We start from the raw sequence: 25934 nt of genomic DNA on the forward strand, positions 1-25934 counted from the left end.
GCAAACATCTTGTAGGCATTTACTAAGTGCTAGACTTCTTTCACAAGCCGTAAATATATGTGTATAACCTTTTCTGCAGAAACCTCACTAATAAGAATTTAACCCATGAGAAGAATTCAAAGGTATGGGACAAACCTGAATGCGATAAAATAGTCTTTATGTTATCTGCCACAGCGAGAAATAGAAATCTAAATAATGGATTAATAAGCATATATTCTGTCCTTATAACTACATGTACTCTTATTTCAAATATAAAAAATGGAAGAGAAAATGCAAAAATGAAATTAGTTGTCATACTAGGGTTGGCAGAACTTAGGATGATTGTATCAGCCAGTTCCTTTGGTAGTAAAACAGTGGTTTAAAATAATTTTGAAATACTAACTCTTCTGAAAACTTTCCATTTAGGGTTGATCGGGATGGAAAATGCTATACTGGAGTCCTTTGTGGTTTGGGGTGGAACCCAACTACAGGGGCCCCTATACTCCCAGAGCATGACATCGAGCTAGCGTTTGACGTTCAGTTCAGCGTGGAGGATATTATAGAGGTAAGACTGACGTGTCCATCCCACTGCAGGAGCTGTCTCTGTCTCGTGGTTGGTTTGCACGCCCATTTAGCAGTGGCACGGTGTCTGACCCGGTGCTTTAAATACAGACATGCGCCTCTGGTCCCGGAGGTGCTCACTCTGCCCTTACGTGCCTGTTTCATTTTTCTGCGTGAAGTAACCTCCTGACAGACGTGGCACTCTCTGAATTTCTCCGGTGGGATCTCCCGGCACAGTAAGCTCTTCTGGGCAGTGAAAGTAAACACCAGGGCAGTAGGACTGCTGTGAATCTCTGTCCAGGTCTGCTGCCAAGTCCACATCCTTGCTGGTTCGTGGTGGAAGAGAGGAAGCGAAGTCCTGCCCGGCTTCATCCTGTTGACGAGTGGGGGGTGCCTGCTGACTCTGCAGCAGTTAGGATTAAGCACTTAGAAACTTAGGAAGCAGGTTGACAAAGCAATTTTATGGCTTTTGACTCTAATAATGAAAAATTTGGGCTTGTATTTTGTGTGCTTTTATTCTTACATTTCACTGTTGTCATAATTCAGTTTTATTGCATTTTACAAAGTGAGAAATAAAGCTGCTCCTTCACCACAGATAGTTGGGCAGCACTGCTGTAGAGCACCTGACCCCTCTCTCTTCTCCGAGGGGGCATCGCTGTGTCGAAGGGGTGGGGGAAAAGGAGGCGCTGAGGTAAGCCGTGCTCTACAGCCTGCCCTTCTCCCGGAGGGCGCTGCTCTTAACCACCTGTCAGCCTTTCCTTTTACTGACGTAATTGCTCTTTCACTTACTGGTGCTTTGGGCTGAAAGATACTCCTTAGATCATAGGTCTAATTGTAAACATAGGAGAAAGTACGTGTGATCTTGGGTTTGGCAGTGAGCTTGTAGGAGCAACACCAAGAGCATTGTCTGTTAAAGAGAAAATTGAGAAGCTGGACTTTGTCAAAATTAAAACCTTTGCTCTGCCAAAGACCCCGCTAAGAGGATGAAAGGACAGGCTGTTCACGGGAGAAAATACTTGTGAATCATTTATGTGATAAAGGAGTTTTATGCATAATATGTAAGGAAGTCTTATTACGACCTGGTAATTAAAGAAAAAATAACCAGATGAAACTGGACAGCAGTAAACATGAAGGGATGTTCAGCGTCCTGCTCATTAGGAAACGCAAATTAACACCACGGTGACATTGCCCTGCCTGCCTGTCCGGTGGCTACAACCCCACACCGGACGGTAACGGGTGCCGGTGAGCACGCGGGGCAACCGGAACTCTGCTTGGTGCTGGCGGGAACGCAGAGTGGAACTCCTGTTTCGGAAGACAAGATTCGTAAAAGTTGAACACACGGTACCGTAAGATCCAAGAGTCCCACCGCTGCGTATTTATCCAAGAGATTTGAAAAGTTACATCCTCATAAAATCTACCGGTGAATGTTGATGGCTTCATAGCTCATCCTTGCTGGAAGCTGGAAGCAATCAGGACATCTCTCAGTGGGGGAATGCTCCAAGAAACCCTGCGACGGCCATGCAGAGGGGCACTCTTCAGCAGTACAAAGGCAGGAGAATGATACGAGTAAGTCTTAAATGCATGTCTGCACGGGGAAGAAGCCAGGACTCAGAGGCTACGTGCTGTGTGACCCCGTTCACTGGCACATTGTGGGCAAGGCTAGGCCGTGGGACAGCGAGTAGAGCAGAGGGGCTGCTCTGTGGGTTCCCGGGGCACCTATCACCCCACAGACTGCGCCTCCTGAAGGTGTGCGATGGGGACACATGCACACAGACTGAGGAGAAAAAGGAGCTCTGGAAACAAGGCTGCCGCCAGAACGCAGCTGCACGTGGACTCTGACCCCTCTGTGGTCTGGCTGCTTCGCTCTGAAACTGCGTTATGGGGTACTGGGGTTGGACTGGCAAATGCTTGCCGGCGGGGGCCAGACTGCCGCTCACTGACAGAACAGTTACAGATGGCGCCGGAGGGCTGGAACAGACCTCGGGCCACGGCATGAGCCAGACATTGATCAGTGTGAACTCATGTTTAACTTACACATGCACAGATGGTGGCTTCACTTACATATGTCTGTCACCTAGCCCTGTGAGGGCCTGGAAGCCGTGACATCCCCGCAGCCGTGAGCACACCTGATAACCCAGACTGTGGTTTCTGATAGGATTTTCCAGTAAAAGGAACCAGGGCTCCTTGGAAAAATGGCTTTCCCTAGGCTTGGAGCAGGGAAAACAGAGGAGGAGGCTTGGAGCTTCTTGTAGTGCCAGAAAGTAAAGACGTGCTCAGAAACCAAAGGATTGAGGCACGTCAGGGGGACATGGGGCTACTGAAGGAGCTCCTGCTGACCAAAGCTGGGGCAGTTTGATGTTGTGTCAGACTGTGACTCAGTGTCAGATGATTATCTGTGTGTCCGTAGGATAGAAATACATGATTTAATGAACAGGTGAGGAAGAAGAGACAGATCTTGCATAAGAATTCCCAGTACTACCTGTAGACACTTTCTCCAGGAAGGTAGAGCTCAGTCCGCCCCCAGACCCCACTTTGAGGGTGGGCTGGGTTCAGTGATGTGCTTCCAAGCAGAAGAGGAGGGGAAGGGAGAGGACAGACTGCAGTCTCAGCAGACACCACCTCAGCTAAGTGCTCAAGGCCAACGTCACAGTGATTGGTCATGGTGATGGCACCCATGCCCTCGTGTGATGAGATGAAGTACCTCACTTCTGGGGGCGTCTCCCCAAAACCCATCACCTCAGTCTAACCATGGGAAAATGTCACACAAGCCCACACTGGGGACATCCCATGAAAGACCTGCCCAGAGCTCCTCAGAGAATTGTCAAGGTCTTGAAAAACAAGAAAAGGCTAAGGAATTGCTCTCGATCAGAGGACCCTGGGGAGTCATGACACAGGTGTAGGCTAGTGCCCTGGGTTGGGTCCTGGAACAGAGAAGGGACGTGGTGGGAAGCTGGTCAGTCTGGATGGAGCCTGGGCTTCTCAGTGAGACTCGCATACCGGGGGTGTGAGGCACTTGCTGGCTGGACTGGGGGCACACTTCATTGTCACGTCTGTCTTCACGGCTCCACTCTAGATCTCAAATTAGTAAAAATGGAGGGTTTTATTATAAAACTATGACAATGACTGGTAACAAAACATGGCTTGTCATTCCTCTGGGGGTGAGATACTCCCTGGGCTTCAATATAAACGTTACAAGCAAGAGGGATGCGTATGATACAGGTAGATTTTACTGTGCGACCCCGTGAGTTTAACAAGTGTGATTAGACTGAAAACCCTGAATGTTTCTTGCTGAGTTTTAATTTTCTTTTGTTACTGTTCCTTAAATTAGGATAGTGGTATTGATGTTATTTGTGGTGTTTTAATAATTTGCTTCAGAAACCATATCGATTGTAGTTGTAAGAATATAACTCTGGGGGTGTCTGGGTGACTCCGTCAGCTGAACATCTGACTCTTGATTTTGGCTCACGTCATGATCTCAGGGTCCTGGGATCGAGCTCCAGGATGGGCTCTGAGCTCAGTGCAGAGTCTGCCTGAGATTCTCGGTCTCTCTCTCCCTGTGCTCCTCCCCTTGCTCACTCTGGTACAAGTGCGTGCGCACGCACACGTGCTCTCTCTTTCTCAATAAATAAAATCTTTTTAAAAAGAACATGAACAACTCTGAATGCTAATGAAGTATTTAAATGTAGGTTGAAATTCAGTTATGGTAGAACCGTATGAATATTTATATTGTCATTTATTTACAGATTAATATTCTCAGGGCTGCTATTAACAAGCTGGTGTGTGATGGACCGAATGGATCAGAGTTTCTTGGGCCAGAAAGAATTGCACAGTTACAGAGTAATGCTCGGCAGAAGCTCCTAGGGTGAGTTGTACACTTTTTAAAAGGTACTCAAGACCCAAAGCTGCCTTAGCAATTGTGAGAAAGGCTGATTTTAGTTTTCTCTCTCCACTTTTTTACATAAAATTTTTCTGTGAACTTTGCACTGAAGTTTGACCCATGTAAGGTGCTCAGGCCATCTCAGGGTATTCGGCCAAGGGGCTGGCACCCAGATCAGAAACAATGCTAGAAAACATTCAAAGTGCTTATGAAACTAAAAGAAATCCACCCAAAATATACATGGGAAGGTGTGGAATGTCACCAAGAGGTCCCATGCTACGTGCCCCACACAACTCGAGTCCTGCCGGCACAGGACACTGCCTCGGGCAAGCAGGGACCAGCCACCGAGGCTCCTCATCAGCTCCTTACAGCCGCTGTCCCCAGGGCGACCGTGTCCTGACCAGTTGGGCAGGTGGGGCTTTGTGTAACAGTTCAACGACTGTAGTATGTTTGTAGAGTTGTGCTAACCCTGACCACGACTCGGTCTTAGAACATTTCAGTCATCCTCAAAAGTTCACTTAAGACATTTTAAAACTAAATTGTGGTGATGGTTGCACAACTCCACAAATTTACTAAAATTGTTTAATTGTATACTTAAAATTGATTAATTTTATAGTATATAAATTATATCTCAATAAAGCTGTCTTTTAAAAAGATTTATTTGAGGGGCGCCTGGGTAGCGCAGTCGTTAAGCGTCTGCCTTGAGCTCAGGGCGTGATCCCGGCGTTCCGGGATCAAGTCCCACATCGGGCCTCTCCGCTGGGAGCCTGCTTCTTCCTCTCCCACTTCCCCTGCTGTGTTCCCTCTCTCGCTGGCTGTCTATCTGCGTCACATAAATAAATAAAATCTTAAAAAAAAAAAGATTGATTTGAGGTAGAGAGTGCACAAGCAGGAGCAGGGAGGGGGCAGAGGCAGAGGGAGACGCAGACTCCCCATGGAGCAAACCCTGGGATCACGAGCTGAGCCGAAGGCAGATGCTTAACCGACTGAGCCACCCAGGCATCCCAATAAGGCTGTTTTAAAAAAACCTAAGTTATTCTTGCCCAGCTGTAAGCACCTCCCGTTTCCATCCCTGGCAACCACTGCTCTGCGTTTGGTCTCTGTAGATTTGCCTTCTCTGAAAAACCTGTCGTAAATGGAACCACGGTGGTTTAATCTGGCTTCCCTCACTTAGCATAACATGTTTGCGGCTCCTGTGTGTTGTAACACCTTCTGCTCTGTTACCGGCTGACACTCCATTGTCTGTTTATTCAGCAGTGGGTGAAAGGTGTGGGTTGTTGCCAGTACCCGGCTGTGTTGACTAGCGCTACTGTGAGTAGTCATGTGAAGTGTTTGGGTGATACTTACTTTCAGCTCTTTGAGGAGAGATCTAGGAGTATCACTGGTAGGTTGTTAATTACTTAAGGAACAGCCAAACTGTTGTCCACAGTGACTGCCCCTTACGTTCCCGCCAGCGGTCTAGGACGGTTCTGGTCTCCACGTCCCTGCCAGCGCTCACCATTGTCAGCATACTTGCTTATTGTTGATAGTCTGGTGACGGGGTGGTGGCGTCTCACAGTGGTTTTAGTTTGCGTTTCCTTAATGACTAATGATAGAAAGCATCTTTTTGTATTAACTAATTATATATTTCTCGGTGGAATATTTGTTTAAATCTTTTACCCATTTTTAAATTGAGTTGTTGTCTTCTTATTGAGTTGTAGAAACTATACATTCTGGCTCAAAGTTTCTTAGCGGATATGCCATTTGCAGATATTTTCCTGGTGTTTGGTCTTCATTTTCTTAACAGTGTCTTCTGAAAAACACAGCGTTTAGTTTGATGATGTCTGCTTCATCTTTTTTTAAAAATGGATTATGCTTTTGGTGTTACATCTGAAAAATCTTTGCTAAGCCCAAGGTCACAGAAGTTTTCTGCTTTTTTCCTCTAACTCTCATATTTACTTGGTGTATTTAGGTTTTTGGTCTGTGTTGAGATTTCACCTGTATAAATACAGTGTGAGATGTGAGAGTCTAAGTTCATTGTGTCACAGATGACTATCCATTCATTAAAACTTCATTTGCTGAAAAGCTCTACTTTCCCCCCACTGAAATGCTTTGGCACTTGTCAAAAATCACTTGGCCACAAATGTTGTAAGGGTTTATTTCTGGCCTTTCTCTTTTGTTCTGTTTATTGTCTATCTTAGGTCAATAGTGTACTGTCTTAATTGCTTCGGCTTTATAGTAAGTCTTGAAATTGGGTAACGTTAGTCTTCCTATTTTGTTCTTATTTTTTCAAAATTATGCTTACTATTCTAGGTCCTTTTCATATACATTTTATTTCTTTATTTTTAAAATTTTATTTATTCTTTTTATTTCTTCTTTTTTAAGATTTTATTTATTTGACAGAGAGAGTGAGTGCACACAAGCAGGGCAGAGGCAGAGGGAGAAGGAGAAGCAGACTCCCCGCTGAGCCAGGGATGCAATGCAGGCTTGATCCTGGGACCTGGGATCCTGACCTGAGCTGAAGACAGACCTGTAACCATCCGAGCCCCCAGGCGCCCCCAGACTGATTTCTGTTGGTGCATCCTTACGTGTGCTGCTGGCTGTTCTGCCATCTCAGGCCTGTAGGTGTTGGTTGCTGTAAGGGATTTTCCATTTCAGTCATTGTACTTTTCAACTCTAGATTTTCTCTTTGGGGTTTTTCTTTTGTATAGTTTTTAATTCTTATTTCATTATCTTTGAGTGGTTGTCATCATATTTGCCTGTATTTTTTTAAATGTTTGCTTTAATTCTTTTTACATACTCACAATGGCAGCTTTGAAGTCTTGGGCACTAAACCCATGTTTGGGCCCACTCAGCTTTTCTTGGCTGCTTTTTTCCCCTGAGTGTGGGTCATACATTCCTGTTTCTTGCAAAATGTCTTCTAATTTTTTGCTGAAAATGGGTTATTTTATTATTTTTTTAAATTTTTAAATATTTTTTAGTTTCAGGGGTAGAATTTAGTGATTCATCAGTCTTCTAGAACACCCAGTGCTCATTCCATGAAGCGCCCTCCTTGATGCCCATCACCCAGTTACCCCACCCCACCCCCCTCCCCTCCAGCAACCCTCAGTTTGTTTCTTAGAGTTCAGCATTTCTTATGGTTTGTCTCCCTCTCTGATTTCATCTTTTTTTATTTTCCCGTCCCTTCCTCTCTGTTCATGTGTTTTGTTTCTTAAATTCTACATATGAGTGAATTCATACGATAATTGTCTTTCTCTGATTGACTTATTTCGCTCAGCATAATACCTTCTAGTTCTGTCCATGTTGCAAATGGCGAGATTTCATTCTTTTTGATGGCTGAGTAATATTCCTGTGTGTGTGTGTGTGTGTGTGTGTGTGTACTGTGTCCTCTTTATGCATTCACCTGTCAGTGGGCATCAAGGCTCTTTCCACAGTGTGGCTGTTGTGGACATTGCTGCTATAAACATTGGGGTGCAGGTGCCCCTTCAAATCACTGCATTTGTATCTTTGGAGTTAATACCGAGTAGTGCAGTTGCTGGGTCGTAGGGTAGCTTTATTTTTAACTTTTTGAGGAACTTCCCCATTATTTTCCAGAGTGGCTGCCCCAGTTTGCATTCCCACCATTACTGTAAGAGTGTTCTCCTTTCTCCACATCCTCACCGACATCTGTTGTTTCCTGAGTTGTTAGTTTTAGCCATTCTGACTGGTGAGAGGTGGTATCCCATTGTGGTTTTGATTTGTGTTTCCCTCATGCTGAGTGATGTTGAGCACTTTTTCATGTGTCTGTTGGCCATTTGGATGTCTTCTTTGGAGAAAGGTGTGCTCACGTCTCCTGCTGGTTTCTTAGATGACGTGGTATAGTAGTGTAGGATACCGATCCCCCTACAGGACTCTGCAGGGTTCTGCAGAGTATGTTTCCTGCCCTGTTGTGAGGCCACTGATGCCTGGGTTCTGATTTTGTTTTAATTATCCTTTTTATTTTGGCCTGGCTTACAGTTGTCCTTGTGCGTGCATTGCTTAGTGCTCAGCCAGTGATTCGTCAGACNCCTGTTGTGAGGCCACTGATGCCTGGGTTCTGATTTTGTTTTAATTATCCTTTTTATTTTGGCCTGGCTTACCAGTTGTCCTTGTGCGTGCATTGCTTAGTGCTCAGCCAGTGATTCGTCAGACGTTGTACTTAAAGGACTTAAGCCTTCAAGCTTCTGCCCTCTGCCAGGAGATACTGTGTGGTTTGGGGAATGCAGCCAAAGTTCAGATAATTTTGAACTCTTCCCGACTTTTTATTTTTTTCCCCCAGGGCTTTCCCGTGCGTGTGTGCCGCCTCCCAGTTATCCAGGGCTGTGTGGCCGGCTCAGAGCTGTCGTGGGTCTTGTCTGCATGTGTGCGGCCTTCTAGTCATCCGGGGAGTGTGTGGAGGGTCCGTCTGGCTCTCTGGTACTCTCATCCCCAAGATCTTCCTCTTGGGCTTCTAGCTTGTCTGTTGGTCTGCTCTGGCCCCAAGCAGGACCGTGACCTAAGGCTCCAGAGCTGTGGGCTTTCTCCATTTATTTCCTACCAGATGCACTATTTTTGCTGACAGTGCTGCCAGATGGGAGGGTTTTTCACCCTCTGCGCCTGATTGAGTAAGCTCCAGTCTGGCAGTGAAGATGCTGGTGTCCATGGCCAGCGTGGCCCTGGTAGCGCTGGGGTCCTAGACTGAGCTGGTGGGTGGCAGTAGCTAGCCCCAGGCAGGAGCTCCACCCCACACGCCACTGTTCTTACCTGAACGCAGGGGTTCTTTGTGAATGAATGCTTCTCAACTTACTTGCTTTTGGTGAATTTCAAAAGTTTGGGGGTTTGTGGGTTTTTGGACAATTTTGTCAAATTTTATAGTTGTTTGAGGGGGCAAGATTTCCAGACTTCTTTATTCTGTCATTGCTAGAAGTCTCTATCTCTCTGAGCCTTTTTAAGCTGATGGCATTTCCAGTGGGTGTCTAAGAGTAGATGATGCAACATGCTGTGTTCGGTTCAGTGAGGCAGCCGCGTGTGGCACGGGGCAGCGCCGGCCTCTCGCCGTGACAGCATGGGGAGAACGAGAGTCGGTCTTCTCTATCTCCTGCGCTCCGTTCTTCTGTTTTTGAGTGGACGGCGGATTACAATGTTCTCTGGCCATAACTACATAAATCTTGACCTTTTAAAAACTTACTGCAGTTATAATTCTGGATGTTAATCTGTTTTTAGAGTGCCTGGGTGGCTTAGTCAGTTGGGTGTCTGCCTTCGGCTCAGGGCATGGCCCTGTGGTCCTGGTGCGAGTCCCACATCGGGCTCCCTGCTCAGCGGGGAGTCTGCTTCTCCCTCTGCCTGCCCCTCCCCCTGCTCGTGTGCCCACTTGCATTCTCTCTCTCCCTCTCTCTCACAAAAATATATAACAAAAATCTTTTTTTAATCATAGCGTTTTCAGTTACTGATATAAAATTGAGATGATTTAATTCTTTTTTTTTTAATTTTAGTTTGTTCTGTCAGTTGAAACCAAGACAGAGAGTTGTCCCTAAGTGGCATGAAAAGCCGTATGAATGGAATCAGGTGAGTGAGAAATAGTGCCGTGGGGACAGCCTGCCCCCTGGGGCGACGGGCTTGGGAGGTGCAGAGCAAGGGTTGTGGAGGGTCCTGAGAGAGCAGAAAGGGACAGGCAGTGTGGACGGCTCTTCTGGTTCATGGGGTTGTGTCACAGACTAGACAGGCTGTCTCTGGATGCTGTGCTCGCCGTGATGCCCAGGGCGACTGTCCTGTAACTGTGGATGAAACGGTGAGAACGTCTGGGGCTGCCCCGGTCTGCTCGGGCTGACAGAGCACCACAGCCAAGGTGGCTCAGCCGGCAGACAGCTACCTTCTCATAGTCCCAGCACAGCCGGGCCCCGCTCTGGTGAGGGCCCCGTTCCTAGCTTGTGTCCTCATGGGGTGGAGGGAGGTGATCTCTCCCTCACGTCTCTCCTGAGAAGGGCTCTAACCCCGTTGTGGGGGCCTCCCCCTTGTGGCCTCATATAACCCCACTCACCTCCCAAAGGCCCCATCTCCAAACCACCATCACAGTGGGGACTTGAATGTCAGCGTATGGATCTGGGGCACAGGTGAGTCCATAGCAGTTGGGAAGTAGGGCAGGCCCACCTGGGGCGCCTGGACATTTACATTTACATGCAAAGTTTTGAAAACTGAGTAAAATTTGACTTGAGGGGAAGGAACTAAGGGACAGGCTTTCAGCTTTAATTCTAGAGCCAACGGCGTCTTTGTAAATAAACCAGCCACAGCTTAAGTGAGAAGATGCCCCTGCGGGTGGTGTTTTCTCATCCTGAGTCTGAAGGAAGCTTTCCTTCTCTCCTGTGCACCTTGACCGGTGTCCCTCTTCAGAGCCCTTGGGGCAGGACCCAGAGGCAGCTCCATGTGTGCAGAGCCCTGCCCAGGCGGCAGGAGGGGCGCCAGCCACTTCTCCCGCAGACTCTGTCGGGTGTGCAAGCGCGTAGCAGGACTTAGTTTGAAAGCAGAACTTTATTTTGAGGTTGATGTGTTTTAGAAAATGTATGCATATTTAAAAGCCTATAATGAACTTGCAGTTCACGTGTATGTGGAAAGCGGTGTGCGTGAGCTTCCAGGAAAGGTCAGACATAAAGTAGTGAGTGCCAGGAGAGACGGGAAGCGTTCTGGAAATACGCTTGGAAGCTGACAGACCTCTTTCCCGTCTTACATGTCTGTGTGTATGTGTCTAATTTTATTTATTCAGTTTACTTATTTTACTTGATGTCCAGAGGAGTCCCATTTTCTAGAAAGGTCTGACTGGTCCTTTTGTCTGCCCCCTCAGGTGGATCCAAAGCTGGTCATGGAGCAGGCTGACCGGGAGAGTGGCCGAGGGAAGAACACCTTTCTCTACCAGCTCCACAAACTGATTGTTCTCAGCACCTAGGTGTGCCGGCAGGTTGTAACCCGGTTCCTCCCGCAGGAACCGAGACCTGCCTCACAGACAGGTGGATTAAAGGCTGCATCTGCAGACTGACTTTTCTCTGTATCTGAATGTTACAGTCTTTGCCCACTGCATTCGAAAGGTCTTCCCCATCCCTATTCCTCTTCCTGTGTGGGTGGTGGCTGGAGAGTGGTGTTTCTGCTCAGGTGGGAAGGATTGGAAAGTCTAGTCTTTTCTAGAAACAGAAAATCACTGTGTTGAAGATTTTGGGAAGAACCGTTGAAAGACTTTGTTTGGAAAAATAGCTGTGTTTTGCTTTAAATCTGTTAAAGGTAAATATGAATAGCTGAACATGTAAGGTTCCAGTATGTGCTAGTATGTTCTATTTTATTACAGTGATTTAAACCTGGGATTTAGGGGGAACCACGATCCCCAAACCTCAGTTTATCACAAAGGAGAGCTGTGTGTTTCTCAAAACCATGTGGCATTTTCTAATTTTTTTTTCTGTAAGGGAAGATTTTTGTTAAAACTAGCTTCAGTTTTGTATATTCCAGATTTTTACCTACGTTATAATTCTAAGTCTAAATTTTGGAAATCAGATTACCTTGCAACTAGTATATTTATGTTAAAGCAATAAAAGTGTTAGACTAAGTTTCTGTTTCTGACAGTTTTTAGTCAGAAGAGATTAAAATGTATTTCATTCTAAAACCTCAGAATTGAGAAAACTGATAAAGGGGAATGTAGGCCTTTTTGTGAGCACGAGCTCCTGTGGGCCAGGGTTGCATGAAAACAGCAGTCACCATGAAGCCCGCAGAAAGGGATCCCTGCCGGCTCACGTGGGTGTCGGGGGCGCGGGTGTCAGGGGCGCTGGCGTGAGGGTCTGCAAGGGGCGAGTGGAAGCATGAGCAAAGCGGTCCGCCTCAGCCGGTGGGTTCCAGCTGGGCAGTTCGAAGCTCATGGGAAAACCCGAGAAACATGTGTATTTGGGGGCTACAGGGTGGTGACCAGGAGCTCGCGTAGAGGGACTGGGAAACCGCCAGTCTGGGGAGCTCCTGTAAACTGGGGGCCCAGCCAGTGCTCTGTTGGGCCTGGTGGGTCCACGGGGCTGGCGGTCAGCAAGCCCGCTGGGCAGCCAGTGTTGTGTGTGTGTCCCTGTGTCGCTTTCATGACCTTTTGAACATCGTTGCCTGTGTCTCACCTGCACCTCCATTCTTGCTGAGCTCTGAGCGGGTCCAGCTGGGACATTCTGGGAATGCGCTCCCCAGCTGTAGGCAGGAGGTGGGCACCACGGGGGCAGCACAACCCTTCGCGATGCTTGAGAGCAGCCAGCAGTTTGTCCAGCTTGAAGGTCAGCGTTCCACCTGTCTTTTCAGCAAGACCTCGTGGGAAAAGACACAGGATATTCCCCTGGCTGCTTGTTCTTCACTGTGCCAGGGTCTGAGGCAGGCGCCGTGGTGGTCCAGGTGGGGTCCCTGTGTTTCCTGCTTGTTTGTGTTCCAAAGTGATATGAGTGGTGAAAAAATTAAGGAGTATTGAAAGGCTTGTTTTATTTTTATTTATTTATTTTAAAGATTTTATTTATTTGACAGAGAGAGACAGCCACGAGAGAGGGAACACAAGCAGGGGGAGTGGGAGAGGAAGAAGCAGGCTCCCAGTGGAGAAGCCTCATGTGGGACTCGATCCCAGGACCCTGGGATCGCCCCCTGAGCCAAAGGCAGATGCTTAACAACTGAGCCACCCAGGCGCCCCTGAAAGGCATGCTTTAAAAAAAAAAAAATCCAGCTCCTTTGTTTCTCTGGTTCTAAATCTTAAAGAAAACCATTCTGACTCTTCTTTTTTTTTTTGGTGTGGAATTGTCTCCGTCTTGCTAAGTATTGTATTTAAGTAAATCCTGCTTCTTGACTTCCACCATGTCATTATTTACTTCCTGCTGGAACAGGTAAAGACTGGGCTCTTTATATCATCCTGTACCTGTTTGCCCATCCCCGTCACCCACGCGGCCACATTCACGTTGTGGTGTCCTCGTTCGTTACAACAGCTACTTGGTCAATACCACTTCCTGCAAAACCAGGTAGCACGCTTGATCGCCTTCTCCCCACATGGCTTAAAGTTGAACGGGTAATTGCCTTGCTGTTCATGTGCATGCTCCTCTGGTCCCGTGGTGGTGTTAGAGGTTTTGTTTAAGTTCCAGTTAGTTGGCATTCAGGGTTCTACCAGATTCAGGTGTACAGTGTGCTGATTCAGCACCTCCCGACGTGACCCGGTGCTCATCCCAGCACGTGCGCCCCTTCCTCCCCATCACCTGTTCCCCCATCCTTCACCCCCCTCCACCCCCCTCGCCTCCGATACCATCAGTTTGCTCTCTGTAGTTGAGTCTGTTCCCTGGTTTCTCTCTCTCTCTCTCTCTTTTTTTTCCCCTTTGCTCATGTTTCTTAAATTCCACATATGAGTGAGATCATACTGTGTTTGTCTTTCTCTGACTTCACTTAGCATAATGCTCTCTCGATCCATCCATGTTGTTGCAAATGGCAAGACTTCATTCTTTTTTATGACTAATATTCTATTATGTATATAGACCACATCATCTTTACTTATTCAGACGATGGATACCTGGGCTGCTTCTGTATCTTGGCTGTTGTAGGTAATGCTGCTATAAACGTAGGGGTGCTTGTATCCCTTTGAATTACTGTTTTGTATTCTTTGGGGGGATGCCCAGTGGTGTGATTACTGGATCATAGGGTAGTTCTATTTGTTCTTTTTATACAGGTCTGTTTTAACTTCTTGAGGAACCTCCAAACTTTTCCAGAATGAATGTACCAGCTCACATTCCCGCCAGCAGTGTAAGAGGGTTCCCCTTTGTCCACATCCTTGCCAGCACACATTTCTTGTGTTGTTGATTTTAACCATTGTGACAGGTGTGACAGGTGTCTCATTGGGGTTTGGATTGGCATTTCCCTGGTGATGAGTGATGTTGGGGATCTTCTCATGTGTCTGTTGGCTGTCTGTATATCTTCTTTGGAAAAGTGTCTGTTCGTGTCTTCTGCCCATTTCTTAACTAGGTTATTTTTTTGGGTTAGAGTTTGATAAGTTCTTTATAGATTTTGGATACTAGCCCTTTATCTGATAAGACATTTTACAAATATCTTCTCCCATTCCATAGGTTGCCTTTTAGTTTTGTTGACTGTTTCCTTTGCTGTGCAGAAGCTTTTGTTCATTTTTGCTTTTGTTTCCCTCGTCTCAGGGAATGTGTCTCGCAAGAAGCTGCTGCAGCCGAGGTGGAAGAGATTGCTGCCTGTGTTCTCGTCTACGGTTTTGATGGTCTTCTGTGACACATTTAGGTCTTCCACCCATTTTGAGTTTATTTTTGTGTGTGGTGTAAGAAAGTGGTCCAGTTTCATTCTTCTGCATGTTGCTGTCCAGTTTTCCCAACACTTGTTGAAGAAACTATCCCTTTTCCCATTGATTATTCTTTCCTGCTTTGTCCACGATTACTTGACCATCTATTCCCATGTATTTAAGGAGTTATTTATGTTCTTAAGTAAACACGTACAGGATATGAAATGAGAAGTTTTCGAAGGTCGGGAGTAAAAGGCCGTCCTGTCCCCACCCCGCCACGAAGCCTTGCCTGTGCATTCTTTCTGCGCTGCCGTGGACACTGGCGATCGGCTGTGAGTGGAGTGTACAGGTCACCCTGAGCTCACGGAGCGGGCATTGCAGCGGGTAGAGACTGGCAACAGATGGCTGTGTCAGGCAATGTTCAGAGCCATGCTGTGGTCGGTAATGTGTGTGAGGGATCGAGCAGGAGTGTGCAGCTCTTAGCATCAAGGTCTGGGGAGTGAGTGGCTTAGGCTTTGTGGGCCGCATGGCAGCGGTTGCCTCCGTTCTGCTCTGCAAAAGTCACCACAGGCAGTGAGCACCTGAAGACGGGAGGCTGTGTTCCAGCCAGTCGTGCTCTGCGGAAACAGTGTCCGCCTGTGGCTGGTAGTTTGCCGACCCCACCGTAAGGGCAGGTGCGGGAGAGTGGCGCTGCCTTCTGAAGGGAAAGCCTTTCTGATGGGGGCACAGCAAGCAGAGGCCTGATGTGAGACACGCTGATAGCTGGAGGAAGGGGGCCTTGAGGAGGGAGCACACTTGGTGTCCTTGGGGAGCCAGCCGGAGGCCTGTCTCTGTAGCTGGAGCAGGAACCGATAGGAGGGGACACTAGAGAGAAGTCTGGTCTGGGGCCATGGGGTTTTGCCATGTACTCTGAGTGAGAGTGTGGGCTCTCCAAGGGTTTTGAGCAAGACGGTACCATGCCTCGACTGACTGAGAGAGTGTCCTGGCTACTGTGTGGGGCTCAGGGTGAGCCCTCTGCAGCTGAGGCCCAGGGGGACACTGGCACCAACGCTGGGATGTGTGCCAACAGGAGAACAGACACCACTGGGGTCAGATTCGAGAAATCCCAGAGAAGACCGTTCTCAGGGCCGCCAGCGTTGTGGGCCAAACGGCGGCCTCTCAGAGGCTGTGTCCGTGTCCTAACCCCCGAATCCCCTGTGAATGTGAGCTTGTTTGGGGATTAAGGGGTGGTGGTTTTTGGAAACCACTTTGAAGGTGTGGTTAGATTAAGGATCTTGAGATGGGATCATCATCCTGGATTTAGGGTGGGCCCCAAAGCCAGTGGCACGTGTCCTTATAAGAGACACACGGAGGAGACAGTGGGTAGAAGCTGTGTGGGGACAGACGCAGAGACTGGAGGGACATGGCCACAAGCCCAGGAGCGCCGGCAGCCACAGGAGCTGGAAAGAGGCAGGAAGGAGACCCACTGCAGAGCTTCTGGAGGGAGCATGTTCCTGCCAACACCTTGGTTTCAGACTCCTGGCTTGTAGAACCCAGAGAGAATACATTTCTGTTATTGTAAGCCCTGGTGTTTGGGGCTTTTGTTACGGCGGCCCTGGGAGCTAATCCAGCTTTCCAGAGATTGTCTCTTCGTCATACGGACGCAGGCTCAGTCTGTTTTCCCAGGTGTTCGCACAGCGCGGACGCTGATCTGTACCTCAGTTGTTTCCACTTTAAATATTTGTTGTGGATCGTATTTCCAGATCTCTACATGTGCTTTTTCAGTGCTTTGTGGTATGTGTAGTTTTACTGCTGTCTCATAGTTAACTTTGTAACCTCACAGTGGACATTTGGATAGTTTCTACTCTTGCCATTTTGTACAGCGTTGCAGTGAATATCCTTGTGCATTTACATAACGTATAATAAATTCCCGAAGTAAGAATTGCTGGGTTAAAGAGCATTTAGTAAATAATTCAGTTAGTCGATGTTGCCACGCTGCCTTCTGTCCAGTTGGTCCCAGTGCACATGCACTCCTACTAGCAACACGGGGGTGCTCCTGTCCCCCATACTTGCCCCGTGGCAGTGTTCGGGTGGCTTGTGATAGCAGGAGATACCATTTCTGTCAGGTTAGTCATTTTACTTTGAACTTGGCTTCGAGTGAGGCCGAGCGTCTTTATACACCAGGAGCTGTTGGTTTTTCCTGTCATGGGGACTGTTTGTATCCTTTGCTAAGCTTAGATGTCATGTTTTCAAGAACCGTTCTCATAGTGAGGAATCAGCTCTTGGTGATGAGAGTTACTAGTATTTTCCCACTTGTCACTTGACTTTATCATGTTTTCCTTTTACCCTGTGAAATCTGTAGTCAAATGTATGAATCTTCTCTGTCTTCTAAAAAGACCCCCCTGGTTTGAGTCTATTAGAAGTATCCCCCATGCTTGCTTCTAGAACTCTGATGGTTTCATTTTGTAAATTAACTTTATTGAGGTAGAATTTACATACAATAAAATAACCCCCATTTTAAGTGTGCACGTTGACGTTTGACAGCTGTCCACATTCATGAGACCACCACCACAATTCAGGTAATGAGCATTTCCATCACGCCCAGAAGTTCCTTTGTACTTACTCCTTTGTAGATCGTTCCCCACTCCCTCTGCAGCCCACGGCCACCACTGAACTGCCTTCTGTCTCTAGAGAACTGGGTTTCTCACTGTTGCCCTTTTGGGCCAGGTGCCTCTTCGTCGTGATCACACAGGAGGCCATCGTGTGCTTTTGTAGGGCGTTCAGTAACACTTCTGGCCTCTGCCTACCAGATGTAAGTAATAACCCCTCCAGCTGTGACAGCAGACATGTCCCCAGACATCGCCGCACTGGTTGAGAACCACAGCTATGGAACACATTTCCCCTTTCTAGAATTTCACGTGACGGACTCGTACAGGCTTTCTTCCATGTGCCTGGATGTCTTCACTCAGCATGTTTTCCAGATTCATCCGTATTACTGTGTTTAGTAGTTCAGTCCTTGTATATTGTATTGGTCCATTTCTCTCTTGATGGTGGTTTGAGTTGTTTTCAGGTCTTGGGTTAGTTATGAATAAAGTGGTGATGAATGTTTGTGTATATAATCTCTGTGAGGACTAGGGTAAATACTTAGGAATGGAATTATTGGGTCGCGTGGTAAATAAGCATTTTTAAAAAGAAGTTTCTCAAGAGTTCTCTGGGGTGGCTGAACCATTCTGCATGTCTGCCGGCAGTGTGTGGGGGTTTGCGTTGCCCCACGCTCCCCAGCTCTCGGACCTGCAGCCTCTGAGTTGTAGTCTTTGAGTGGGTGGGTAGTAGTATCCCATCATGATTTTAATTGTGTTTCTCTGATGAATACTGGTGTTTGGCATCTGTTTTTTAAAGACTTACTTATTTGAGAGAGAGCAAGCACGAGCAGGGGGTGGGGCAGAGGGAGAGAATCTTAAGCAGGCTCTGAGAGTGCATGAGCCCAGTGTGGGGCTCAGTCCCACGACCCTGAGATCATGACCTGAGCCGAAACCAAGAGTCAGACGCTTAACCGACTGAGCCCCCCAGGCGCCCCCGTGTTGAGCATCTTTTTGTGTGACTGTTACGTGCATTTCTTGTGAAGTATCTGTTCCAGATATTTTCCCCATTTTTAATTTGTCTTTTTTTTTCTTTTTTTTTTTTATTTATTCGACAGAGATAGAGACAGCCAGCGAGAGAGGGAACACAAGCAGGGGGAGTGGGAGAGGAAGAAGCAGACTCATAGCGGAGGAGCCTGACGTGGGGCTCGATCCCAGAACACCGGGATCACGCCCTGAGCCGAAGGCAGACACTTAACCGCTCTGCCACCCAGGCGCCCCTAATTTGTCTTATTGCCTCTAGCCTTGCACTGTTGGTGTTCCTTCCTGCTGCGTCAGGAAACGTTAACCTGTTGCGGCAACTTCAAGTTGACAGTCACCCTGACTCTGGGGTCTGCTGGAAGGAGCTGTTCCCTGGCTCACCCGGGAGCCATGGTTCTGAGTACCTTGTTTGGTCTCCCAGGCGTGGTCATATTGCTGCCGCGGCATAGGGATGAAAGTTGGGCGAGTTTGTCAGATGCTCTGGGTACAGATTCTTTGTCAGTGATGTGTAGTGCAAGTATTTTCTCCCAGTCTGGCTTGCCTTTACATTTTCTAGTGGTGTATTTTGAACAGTAAAGGTTTTCATTTTAGTATTTCACTTAGTCGTTTCTCGTTTATGCAGTCCATGGTACAGCAGCATTGTGCTTAAGAAAATGATGTCACACCTCACTTTAAAAATACTTCATTGCTGGGGCGCCTGGGTGGCACAGCGGTTAAGCGTCTGCCTTCGGCTCAGGGCGTGATCCCGGCGTTATGGGATCGCCCCACGTCAGGCTCCTCTGCTATGAGCCTGCCTCTTCCTCTCCCACTCCCCCTGCTTGTGTTCCCTCTCTCGCTGGCTGTCTCTATCTCTGTCGAATAAATAAATAAAATCTTTAAAAAAAAAAAAAATACTTCATTGCTAAAAATGCTCACCATCACGAGCTTTTAGCTGGTCGTGAGCACTGATCGTAGATCACAATGACAAATACAATAATAATCAAAGTTTGAAATATTGTTAGAATTACCACTTCACAGTGACGTGCAGAAGTAAATCATTATCAACGTAAATAACGTTAGGAAAGAACAACTTTCTAAACAGTTGAGTACCTACTGGACTTGTATGGAGTGCTAGAGCTAGAACAGAAATAAGCAGCTTTCTGACCAGAAGAACCCACGATATTGGGGGGAGGCAGACGAACAGACCATTGAGAAGGGATGTGATCTGTGCTGTCCTGGAGGTAGATGGTGTGGCGGGAAGTCTTATGGAGGGCCCGGCCTTGACCTGGAGGAGGTGGGGTGTGTGGGGAGGTTTGCTTCGAAGTTTCCAGAGGTATGGCCTTTCAGCTGAGCTGGGGGAGGGGGTGGAGTGTCAGGTGGCAAAGGAGGTTGGGGCACGCACAGAGCTTTGGAGCCCTGCTGAGAACCTGCTGGTTAGAGGAAAAATGGCCTAGGCTGGGGCCTAGAATCAAATGGAGGAAAATTGGCCAGAGAGGAGACTGAAGAAGCAGGGAGCATTTAGTGTTTTGTCTGCTCCTTACCACCACGCCCTCCATTCTGAGAATTCTGGATACTGAACCCCCCATTCTGAGGATTGCTTCTCCTCTTACGTCACCTATACGGTGGAGCCCGTATTGATCCAGAATATGGCACCTGCTGCCACAGGAACAGTGCACCCTTCCGGTTTTTAAATTGGACATTAGAGTGTCAGGCCCTACTCCCTTCTCTCTCCCTTCTTCCCTCTTTGGCTGAAACCGGTACGTGTGGAGCTGTGCTGAGAAGGCCAGAATGATGGCTGAAGCCGCCGTGTCCACAGAAGCAGGGGCAGGAGGAGCGGGGGGGGGGGGGGGGGGGGGGGGGTGCTTGATGGACGTTTGAGTCGTTGGTTCTAGCAGCAGCCCTGCCCCTGGGTGGGTTCCATCCTGCGGTCCAGGAGCCTCATAATAGAGTCTGCTTTCATAAGCTGGATCAGGTTGGGTTTCTGTGTGAAGTAATGTCAGTAGATGTTGGCCAGGTTAGAAGCGTGGGATTTTATTGCGGGGGCAGATCCCGGTAGGGCAATGATATCACATCTGAGCTGTAGGCCGTTCTGGCTTCAGGGGTGAGGAAGAGCTCAGAACCAGAAGGATCAGAAGGTGATGAGACCTGTTGACCTTGAAAACAAAACTGCCCATTATTTCACCAGCAGAGGATGGAGTTATGTGGGAAAGACCGAGAATTTCAACCCAGGATAAGCGAGCTACTGAAAACCACACACAGGCACGTCCTGAGAACCAAGCCCAGGAGGCGCTTTTATGGGGGGAGGGGAGGGGGGCTGATGTAAACGGAAAGTCTATTGGAGCAAACTGGGAGCTCAAAGTATAGAGGCTTCTCATTGGCTGGACTGTGGCAGTCTCTCATTGGCTGACCTGGGACTCTCTCCCTTTGGCTGGGCCATGACAGTCTCTCATTGGCTGAGCTGGGACTCTCTCCCATTGGCTGAGGCCTGACTGTCTCATTGGCTGGGCTGTTGCCAGGGGAGGAGGAAACCTTAATTCCTCTTGCTGGGATGGTGACACAGTATCCATGAGTAAGGGGTGTGTCTTCCGGTTAGGTCTGCAGTGGTCAGTGCGTGGCGGGAGCGCTGCACCTTGCCGGCCTCCTGATGCCATTCTGACTCCATGCTAACCGACGTTCCTGTGTTCCATTCCACAGGCCAGATGGGCAGAACAAGCAGCAGGGCAGGAGGAGGGCGTGCCTTCTGGGAGAGAGGCAAGCAGCGACCTGGCCTGAATTCAGCCTGTGGAGCTGGGGGAGAGAAGAGTGCATTTTCAAAACCCTGGGGGAGGCAGACTTGATAGAATAGGTTTCTGAGGGGCACCCGGGTGGCTCAGTTGGATAAAAGGCTGCCTTCGGCTCAGGTCATGATCTCAGGCTCCTGGAATTGAGTCCCACATCTGGCTCCCTGCTCAGCGGGGGACCTGCTTCTCCCTGTGTGCCTCCCTCAGCTCGTGCTCTCTCTCAAATAAATAAATAAAATTGTGAAAAAAAAATTTTTAAATTTTTAGACAGGTTACTGGCTAGCAGTGAGTGGTGAACAGTCTTCTGGGGTGGCCTTCAGGGCTTGTTAAGTAACTGGGTCAGTGGTATCTGGCAGGAGAAGAAAGAACAGAATTGGAGCAGGGGAAGCACTCTTTGAGTAACCTGTGAGAAGCCAGGAGGTGCCCGTGGTCAGAGGAGGGGTCTAGGGGGCGGGACAGGTCTGTGATGCAGCAGGTCACACATGTGGGCTGAGCTGTTTTATGTTTTCACTTATTCCACATAGAAGCCTTGCAGATTTAAGTTTCCAAAACACATCTGAAAATCTGTCACGCATCACCGTCTCCATGGCCACCGTCTTGGCCACCGACCGATAACTTCTTAACTGGCTTCTCAGTGGTTTCTGTTCTCCCCTCCTGTCCATTCCTTATATTTCTTTGCAAAATAAGGATCACATCATTTAGGTGAATGTTCCGTAGGTCTCGTGGGGCATGGGGTGGAGTGGAGATTCATTAAGGGTATAGAGAGAAGAAAACACGGTGTGGGAAATAACTTGAAAACTGGTCTTCACGTGGCAGCCATGATCACGGGTATGGTGAAGGGACAGAGCTCTGAATCAGAATTTCCAACAAATGGGAGAGATACAGCAAGTTAGTTGCACTTATGGAGATAAGGAGAAGGAAAGAGGAACAATTGTGCATAATGGGGGCGCCTGGGTGGCACAGCGGTTAAGCGTCTGCCTTCGGCTCAGGGCGTGATCCCGGCGTTACGGGATCGAGCCCCACATCAGGCTCCTCCGCTATGAGCCTGCTTCTTCCTCTCCCACTCCCCCTGCTTGTGTTCCCTCTCTCGCTGGCTGTCTCTATCTCTGTCAAATAAATAAATAAAATCTTTAAAAAAAATTGTGCATGATGAACATAAAGTAATAAACATAAAGGTGTAAGGGGAACAGAGGCAAATATGTTAGTTATTACAGAGAGCAAATTTTCCCACCAAAAGACAGACTGTCACATAGGGCTGAAAAATAAGCCCAGCTCCGTGCTGTCTACCAGAAACACCGAAGCCATGAAGTAGAAAGTAAAGGCAGGCAAAGACACCAGAGACATGCGAACAAAAAGAAAGCAGAAGCTGCACTGTTAATGTCTGGTGAGGTGACCGGAAGGTCAGGAGAGCCAGATAATGGCATGTGACGTCAAAGGCACAATTATGGTACCTTTATGATATGTGTGCACCGACCAGCGTAGTGATGGAATGACGTAAGCAAAATTCCTTTAGGGGTGCCTCGGGTGGCTCAGTTAGGTGTCCCAACTCTTGATTGCAGCTCAGGTCTTGGTCTCAGCTCAGGTCTTGGTCTCAGGGTCATGAGTGCAAGCCCCACGTTGGGCTCCATGCTGGGCATGGAGCCTACTTAAAAAGAAACTTTTAGAAATGCAGGGAGAATTACGTAAAAATACAGTGATAATGGGTGACCCTGGTACAACTCTGGTCACTTCTGAGAGTTCCAACTGGCCAACTAGGAGATGGGAATTAAATAATATAGTCAGTAAAGGTCTGTAGAATCCAGCAACCCTCAAATTAAAAGAATCCTTTTCCTTCTGTTTGTGAAATGTTCACAAGAATAGATTGTGTGCTTGACCACAAAGAAACACATTTTGTAAGTGAGGGGATTTTAAAGGTCAAATTTCTTGGTCATAGTCCATTAAAATTGGACATAAATAATAAAAAGCAGGTCCCTCCTTTCCCAATTTTAACTGCTTAGAAATTTAAAAAAGAAAATGCCCTTAGATAACTCTTAGGTCAAAGAGGAAATTAGAAGAACAGTTACAGACTATCAAGAAGGCAATGAAAGAGTACTAAAACCTGCGTGTTGCTCAGACTTAAAGTAAAAGGAACTGCGTATTCTTAAGCAATTAGAGAAAAACAGTCACGGGGAAGAGAAACATTGAGGATTAAAAAATCAGAAAATAGAAATTAATCAGGATAAATAGATCCAAAAGCTGGTTCCGTACAACTAGATCAGCCTTTCGCAAGTCTAAGAGAAAATAAGAAATGGAACAGAACAGGCTACATGCATTAAAATTCCACCTCTAAAAAGGGGCCTGGCTGCAGCTGGGTTCACAGCCTCTAGAGAACAGACCAGACACTGGGTAGCCTATCCCAAACCACAGGAGAAAGTACCTTCCACTCATTTTAAGAAGCTAGTGCTAGATTCAAGATCTTCAACAGAACAGCAGTAGAAAACCCACACGATGCCCATTTATAAAATAAAGATGGAAAAAACTAAGTTCTTAGCAAACAGAATCCAGTGATGTTCAAAAAAGTAGCTGACAAAGCAAGGCCTAGTCCAGGAATGTAAGCACAGCTTCATACCAGGAACAGTCCCCCAATGCAACACAACACGATGGGAAAGTCGGGGTCTGAAGAAGCCGTTAGGAGCTTGAGCGTCCGTTCCCCTCTGAGGGAAGACAGTGCAGTAGAACAGAAGGGGAAGCTCCAGGCAACTCCTGCTTCCGTGGCGGGCGGGACCACGGGTGGCGCGAGCTGGAGCTGCAGAGCAAGGACAGATTGTTCCAGAACCTTGACAGGTCTTGTCAAAATAATGAAGACCCTCACTGCCAGTTATAAATATAGAGAATGAGAAAAGAATAGTAAAACTACTCAGTACACTAATTTGAAAGAGTAGAAATACTGATAATTGTTTCATCTCTTCGTGAAAAACTTGCCAGTAGCTGCACTTCCCTGTCCCATGGTGCAACCTAGGATGTGCGGCGAGCATCTTTCCAGGCCTCTGTCACTTGTCACTGTCCCTCCAGGGTTGAGATCAGCTTCCAGCGTGGTCTCTGTACTTGGAGTGATGGCAAGTGTCTCCGAGGGCTCCTTCAGCGTGAGGTCTTCGTGGCATCCCTGCCTCGGGATGTCGTCCTTCTAGACTCAGCCTGGCCAGGCTCCTCTGGCTGCTCGTGTCCATGCCCCTCTTCTCTGCAGTGCTCTCCTCTGGGACCCCACTGCTGTGGCATCTGAGTGTGACCTCCAGGGTTAACACATCCCGGTCCTCGCAGCTCTTGCCTTTGCTGGCCAAGTCCTGGCTTCGCGGATGCACTTTGGTAAAACAGCCAAGTGTGTTCATCACGGAAGACGGCGCAGCTACCGACTTTGCCGGCCGTGCGGGAACTGAGTAACATGCGCTGTGACCGTGACCCATGGCCTTTGAAAGAAGCACCAGATGGTCACCGATAATGATGCATGGCTGTGATCTCGGTAGTGATCTGTGGGCTGGAGAGCTCACCGCAGTCTGTACGCAGTGTAGGTACTCAGCTAACACACGGGCGACTGATACTTGACATGTGCTGTTGAGGGACCAGTTTTACTTTAATGAAAACCTGGGGGCTCCTGGGTGGCTCAGTTAAGCATCTGACTCTGGATTTCAGTTCAGGTCATGATCTCAGGGTGGTGACATCGAGCCCCGTGTCTGCTCCGCGCTGGGTGTGGAGCCTGCTTGAGATTCTCTTTCTCTCCCTCTGCCCCTCTGCTCCTTGTGCACAAGCATGCATGCACTCTGTAGAAAAAAAAAGCGATGAAAACCAAAATCAAGGGGTGCCTGGGTGGCACAGCGGTTGAGCGTCTGCCTTTGGCTCAGGGCATGACCCCGGCGTTATGGGATCGAGCCCCACATCGGGCTCCTCTGCTATGAGCCTGCTTCTTCCTCTCCCACTCCCCCTGCTCGTGTTCCCTCTCTTGCTGGCTGTCTCTATCTCTGTCAAATAAATAAAATCTTAAAAAAAAAAAACACCAAAATCAATAGCAAAGGTTCTCTTACATTGAAACCATGTCAGTTAGAATTAGGAATGTCCACTATCACAACTGCTTAAAATGACTTGAAAGTTCTAGCAAATACAGCAAGACTCTAGAACGATAAAATAAGTGGTATAACATGAGACAAGAGGTAAAGCTGTTTTTGCTGATACGATGTGTCGGGTTTGGTCTTTCACTAGAAGGACTCACAGGACTCAATGTATAGTTGTCCTCAGAGCCGAGAAAGGACACAGAGTAAAATCAGCAGAGGGCATAGGCAGGTGGGTGAAGTCCAGGAAAAGCAGATGCAAGCCTCTGAGTCCTCTCCCACTGCACACGTCAAATGTGTTGTCACGGCACCCGTGAAGTGGTGTCTAACTGGGAAGCTCATCAGAGTCTCAGTGCCCAAGGGCGTTATTGGAGGCTGCTCACAGAGGCAGCCTCTGCCCAGCAGGTACTGGATCTCCAGACTCCCAGTTTGGCACAAACCACATTGTTCACGCAGACAGGCGTAGCGAGCCTAGGTAAGGCTTCTGGATACAAACTAAGATACAAAAGTCACTCGCTTTCCACTGCGGCGGTAAGAGCCTATCAAATATTTCATGTATATGGTAAAAAAAAAAAATGCGTTTCAGAATAAAGGTGTAGGACTCATGAAGAAAACAGATTTTGTAGAAATCTGAACAGATGTGAAAACATACTTAGGAAGATTTTTACACCATAAAAAATATCGAGTTAGTATGCAAATGTAATACAATTCCAGTTAGAATCCAAAGGAGGTATCTTTTTGGAATTGGATAAAAGTATCTTAAAATTTTATGGGTGAATAAATGCCCAAGGATAGAATGCCACTACAGATGTAGGGGAACCCTCATTAACGCAG

The 25934-nt window shown here is 47.7% G+C and overlaps 1 protein-coding gene across 1 annotated transcript in view; it reads left to right on the plus strand.

Annotated features, from left to right (window-relative positions):
* The window catches only part of TDRD9 (tudor domain containing 9), a 114757-nt gene extending 102790 nt beyond the window's left edge, over positions 1-11967 (plus strand). Inside the window, exons 33-36 of the mRNA XM_034642919.1 lie at positions 406-544; positions 4284-4402; positions 9886-9958; positions 11229-11967. Of these exons, the coding sequence (XP_034498810.1) occupies positions 406-544; positions 4284-4402; positions 9886-9958; positions 11229-11330 (433 nt within the window). The 3' untranslated portion in view covers positions 11331-11967. The remainder of the gene's footprint in view (positions 1-405; positions 545-4283; positions 4403-9885; positions 9959-11228) is intronic.
* Positions 11968-25934: the final 13967 nt, after the last annotated feature.

The sequence above is a fragment of the Ailuropoda melanoleuca genome, chromosome 14 (genome assembly GCF_002007445.2).
Source record: "Ailuropoda melanoleuca isolate Jingjing chromosome 14, ASM200744v2, whole genome shotgun sequence".
NCBI lineage: Eukaryota > Metazoa > Chordata > Mammalia > Carnivora > Ursidae > Ailuropoda > Ailuropoda melanoleuca.